At 37.4% G+C, this 5,854-nt stretch overlaps 1 protein-coding gene across 5 annotated transcripts in view; it reads left to right on the top strand.

Annotated features, from left to right (window-relative positions):
* The window catches only part of CDK8 (cyclin dependent kinase 8), a 145,237-nt gene that overhangs the window by 59,359 nt on the left and 80,024 nt on the right, over positions 1-5,854 (top strand). For all 5 annotated transcript variants that reach the window (XM_023517755.1, XM_012810013.2, XM_003797628.3 and 2 more), the window contains exon 2: positions 5,047-5,122. Coding sequence is in view for 4 of the 5 variants with exons in the window: in XM_012810013.2 (XP_012665467.1) it covers positions 5,047-5,122 (76 nt within the window). In the remaining variant the exon portion in view is untranslated. The remainder of the gene's footprint in view (positions 1-5,046; positions 5,123-5,854) is intronic.

Below are 5,854 nucleotides of genomic sequence, written 5' to 3'. Positions count from 1 at the left end.
GAACCCGCCACCTTAGGTGTACGTGGCTGGCGCCTTAGCCGGTTGAGCTATAGGCGCCGAGCCACCACTTCCTTCTTGACACCATTCCATAATCTTAGGATCCAATCAGAAACCTCTCTGATGAATACTTTCTTGACTATACCTTTAGGTATTAAATCATTAACCATCTGATTATATTCACAGCATCCACTCTTTCTTCATTAGGGCTCTAAAATGCTCATTTACTGACACATCAAGAAGTTGCAGTTAGGTGTTTAGCCCACCAGGTATCACAGTAAGTCGAGTTTCCAAGTCCACTGCAGTTGTTTTTGCACTTTGTGTAACATGGGCTTTGAAGTGATTAAAAAATACACAAAACTGTTTTTTTAAGTAAAATCCTCCAGGCCTTTATGACCTAACTTTGTTAAACCGTATTTTCATGCCTTCTTTTCAGTCCATCCTTTTTCATGCACGTGGACAATAACTCCACTTGGAATTTTTTCTTTAGGAACTGTTTTTTTCTTTTTGAGAGAGTCTCATTCTGTCGCCCTGGGTAGAGTGCCATGGCGTCATAGCTCCCAGCAACCTCAAACTCCGGCTCAAGAGACCTGTTTACCTCAGCCTCCTGAGTAGCTGGGACTATGGGCATCTGCCACAACACCCAGCTAGTTTTTCTATATTTAGTAGAGACAGGGTCTTGCTGTTGCTCAGGCTGGTCTTGATCGCCTGAGCTCAGGTGATTCACCTGCGTCAGCCTCCCAGAGTGCTAGGATTACAGGTATGAAAAAAACTGGAAATATTTTTTTCTTTTAAAGATGTTGGCAGTTTTGTCCCGTCTGCACAACAGGCTGGAACAACAGTGAAATGTGTTTTCTCATGTACACTAGTTTTAAGAGCCGCAGCCTTTGTTCCTTTGACGTCCACAGTTCTGTTAGATCAAATCTAAGTGGGACCTCATCCATATCGGGAGTAGTCAAAGTTGTCTTTCAGAGACTGATAACATAAGAATGAAATTCCAAAACTTGATTTGCATAGGCTGCTCAAAGTTTAGGGGCAAGTTTCCTTCATGTCCTCATGCTCAAACCTTCTCTCTTCATAAAGTTAAAGCAGCAGTTAGATGTCCCTGAGAAATCATCAATGATTTTTTCTCATACAATCCTTTTACCCTCTTCTTGTATCATCTTGGTCAAAATGGAGATCCCAGTGATACCAGATTTCCAGGCTCTTGGTCTCGTCGATTTGACGAATTTATCAATGGACCACAGGATGGACAGTAAGTTAGGTTTTATTTACAGAGGTATTATTACAGCTCTTACAAAGAGCCAAACCTCCTTGCAGGACAGGATGCCAGTGTTACAGCTCTTACAAAGAACCAAACTTCCTTGCAGAGCAGGGTGTAAGTGTTATAGCTCTTCCTCTTCTGCTCTCTCTCCCTCAAGGGTCTGCAGCAATTGGCTGAGGTCTTTGCTCTCCTGTTCTTTCTTCCTCAAAGGTCTGCGATGATCTGCAATCATCTGCTCCTAGGCTCTCTACTCAGGGGTTTATATGGGAGCAGTTGTCCAATGAGCTGGAAGCTGAGCTGATTGGTCTATTTTCTTCTAAAAATAGACCTATCAAGAGCAGGATTGAAAATGGACCAATCATGGATGCACTGGAGGACTCTCTAGTGTTTTCCCCTGATCGCCTGGTCTTTTTTGTTACTGGAGCCTTCAGCGGAAGAGGAAAGCTCTCCCTTTTACTCCAGCCTGCCGGTTTTTGTGAAGCCGGCAGGTCCTCTAGCGCTACTCTACTGGAGCCTCTGGTGGGGGAGGGAAGCTCCCCCGCTTGCTCCAGCCTGCCGGGTTTTTTGCCCACTGTTACCGCCTCCTTTGCCCACTGCTGCTGCCAAGACAGAATTGGCAGGTCCTCCAGCCCCGCTCAGCTGAGCTGGCTGGGGCACCACTTTTCCGGTATCACCAGTTTGATATTGCCCCAGAATCCAGGTCTTCACCTCCTTCTTTACCTCTGGCCACTTTGAAGGTTTCCCTCACATTGCCGCCTTCTGTCTTGGCATCCGAAGAAGCTTTTCTTCCTGCTGCCTCCACAATCAGATGACAGTGTCTGTGGAAGGTGGTCCAGAGTGTCTCTCTGCAGCTCTGTTGCCATGCTCTTTAGCATCTCATATATAAATAACTGTTAGTTTAAAGTTTATAGGGTACAAAAACCATTTCAACATTTTCCAAGGAATTTTCTAATATATATATTTTTTAAATATCATCTAGATTGCTAGCTTTCCCTAAAGCATACAAAGAGAAAATACATTGCTCTTTGTTGGCAGAAAATGCTTTCATTGCAAGTCTGTGGTAAGTTCAGCAAAGCTGATTACTGTATTCTGCTGCATACGGATATCACTGTTACTTTCCAAAGTTACACATACCACGTATAAGCAGAAATAAAACAAAAGCATTTATATAGTTATAGAATCATATATAATGTGCATCCTTATTTTTCCCTTAAAAATTTGGGCCAAATAATGTGCACATGCCAAAATACTATAACCTCATCTCCATTTTTAGAAAAAAATGCAAGTCATTGAAATGAGAACTCTCTCCAGCTTTTTACCTCAGAGCCAACCTCTTTTCATCTGTCTCCATCCTTTTCCTGTGTCCTCTCTCTTCCTATTAAAATGGAACAGGTATTTGTTCTTCTAGCTGTGAATCTAATTAATTTCTCTTCAGTGTCTCAGGGTCTTTGCTGTCTTAACTTTTCTCCCTTTCTCCTGTTATCAGCAGCTCCTTTTCTCTGGACTCTTTCTGTCAGGGCTTAACATGCTCAAGTCTCTTGCATCATAAAAAATTATTTATTCTTTAACCTTGTTTATTATGTTACCTACTACCTTGTTTTCTTTCCTTCTAAAAATTGCCTACACATATTGTCTCAGTTAACTTATTTCCATTCATGGACTCTGCCACTACATTGCTCCAACTATTTTTGCCTAGTGCACTAGCCACTGATGACTGTCATTGTAAAATTCAGTAGATAATTCTCAGTCCTTACCTTACTAGACTTCTTTGCATGTTTTGAATTCTGCCCATTTTGAAACTCTTTTTCTTGACTGTCTATTTGGTCATATTGCATCTACTTTCATGACTTCGATTACTGTATTTATATCATTTGCAATAAATCTGTGTCTTCAGCCCTCTTGAGAGCTTTAACGTTTATTCAGCTTGCCATCAGCATTCCCACTTTGATGTCTCACAGGTCCCCAAAACTCAGCATACACAGGATTGAACTGTCTTCTCCCGAATCTCTTCCTCTTACCTTTTTTTTACAGTGAATAATGCCATCATTCACCTGTTGGCCAAGGTAGAAATCATTATCTTTGACTATTTCTTCTTTACCTCCAATAGTCAATCACCAAAGTGTTGGGTTGACTCTGTCACGCATCTCTCTCTACTCTGTCTACTCCCTATAGTAACCATTACCCTTCTGTAGCTACCATGATCTCTCACTAAATAATTTTAATTAATGCTAATAATTTTAAGTATTCTTTCTGCCTTCTGTCTGTATTTACTTACCCTAAAAATTAAGACAGCTAAATATATATTTCCCAAGTAAAACATAATTGATACTCTCTTATTTAAAAAAAAAAAATCCTTTAAAGAAGCCCTTCTTTTTGGAGTAAGAAGACTTTTTTTTTTTTTTTTTTTTGGCAGTTTTTGGCCGGGACTGGGTTTAAACCCACCACCTCCAGTATATGGTGCCAGCATCCTGCTCCTTGAGCCACAGGGGCGCCCAGAAGACTTTTATATTCTGGTTTCTGATTTTATCCCCAGTCTTGATTCCAAGTATATACAGTATCTTTTCTCCCTAAAATGCTTTATTTTCTCATACTTAACATGCCTTCACTTGGTCTTCTTCCTTTTAACTGATACACACACACACACACACACACACACACACAGAGCAGTTTAAATGTCTGATCTGGGAACCCCTGGGTGTCTTTATCCTTTCAGAGAGTTAGCAACGTCAACCCTATTTTCATAATAAAACTGTGACATTATTTGCTTTTTTCATTCTTTTAGTGAGTATATAATAGATTTATTTCAGAAGTGATATAATGTGTGATGACACCATTGCTCTGGTGGCTAAATAGGTGCTTTTTTGTATTCCTTAGTTTAAAAATTCCCTTAAAAATATCCTTTGTCTCTCTCACTTGCTCTCTCTTTGCTAAACTTAGTGAGATCCCAGTTTTAAATTTCCATGGTAAATATCAATAGCTGTAACCTCATCTCATAAAGAGCAAAGGGATTCTGAATTGAAAGATTTGAGAACAGCTGTTCAGGCTTCTGTTAGATAGCGTTTTCTCTGAGAAGTCTTTGCTTGGGTCCTTCATCATAGTAACCTTTTGGATACCCTTCTCTGTGGTTTGTACTTACCCTGTTATAGCACTTACCATATTGTATTATGGTGGGTTAGTTGTTAATCCATTTAGGCCAGTAAATACAGAAAACTACATAAAAGAAGGAATCTTGTTGTATCCCTAGGACCTAGCACAGTTTTAGATATTTGGTGAGTGCTCAACAACTAATAAATAAATAAAATTAAAGAACATAGACAATGAATAAATGTTAAATGACTTTCTTTGAACATTATCTATTTTCAGTTATAAGATTATGACTATAACATGTTTTAAATAATCATTTTGTACTTTAGGATTACATTCATTTCTTAACTTTTTCTGACCCCCTAATATCCAAATGGGTTTTAGAAAATAAGTTTTATTTTATATGTGTGCATTGTGTTCATGTTAGAGCAAAAGGAGCCTATTGCTTGGAATCAGGAGCTCTGTATTTGAATCTTTGTTTTCCACAAATAACCATGGAGCCTTTGACAAGTCTTTGTATTCCCTTGAAGCTAACTTCCCTTATCAAATAATGGAATTAGACTAGATTATCTAAAAAGTTTTTTGTATGGCATTATATGATTATATGTGAAGATGTCAAAGGTGTATTAAATGTAATTTGCTTTGTTAAAAATATCTATAAATATAGATTTGTCTATATTAAAATAACTTTGTTTTTACAGGAAAGATGATAAAGACTATGCTTTAAAACAAATAGAAGGAACTGGGATCTCTATGTCGGCATGTAGAGAAATAGCAGTAAGTGAAGCTCTTTTTATTATTATCAACTGACTTATAAGTGTGTTATGTATGTAAGTGTCCATATTGTATTTGTCATATTGATTGAAAGTTGACGGTTATTTTTCATATCAACTATCTATAGAACAGCATTTTAAAAATTTCTGTATAAATTCATTTATTTGGGTTAAAGTTAATCTCAGTTATTTATACAAATATGTATTTTCCCAGTAATGTCACTCATAGTTAAGGTTCCAGTAGTTATTTCGTTGAGTGCAGTATAAGTTATATGTTAGTCCTCAGTAATACTTCTATTTTAATAAGTTAGGATATGTCAAATTAAAATGAGATCGTATTATTTGATTTTTCATTGCTTGTATATATCTGTTTGAGTATGTAAAAATTTATTCCTTTTTTATTTTGAAAGTAATTTTTCATATTGTAGTTAGAATCTCATTTTGAATCCAAAGGGAAATATTCTTCATGTTAATATATTACTTAATTATTATCCATACAACAGGCTAGGGTCTCCAGCCTCAAGTATTTACACTTTATATAGGAAAGAGACTCAGAGATCTTAGAAGAATAGTTTGTCAATTGCTATAATAAAAATATGTGGGAATGGGAGAAGGATATGCATCTAAACTAGAAAATCAAAGAATATTCAGGTTTTGGAGCACATATAAGAATTATCTCCATTGAGAGAAAAAGAGGGGTGAGATGGAGAACATTCTTTTTTTTTTTTTTTTTTTT

This window comes from Otolemur garnettii, unplaced genomic scaffold (assembly GCF_000181295.1).
Source record: "Otolemur garnettii isolate 467f Iridium unplaced genomic scaffold, OtoGar3 scaffold00120, whole genome shotgun sequence".
NCBI lineage: Eukaryota > Metazoa > Chordata > Mammalia > Primates > Galagidae > Otolemur > Otolemur garnettii.
Note: the sequence above shows the minus strand (reverse complement) of the source record. Positions and strands in the feature narration are given on the sequence as shown.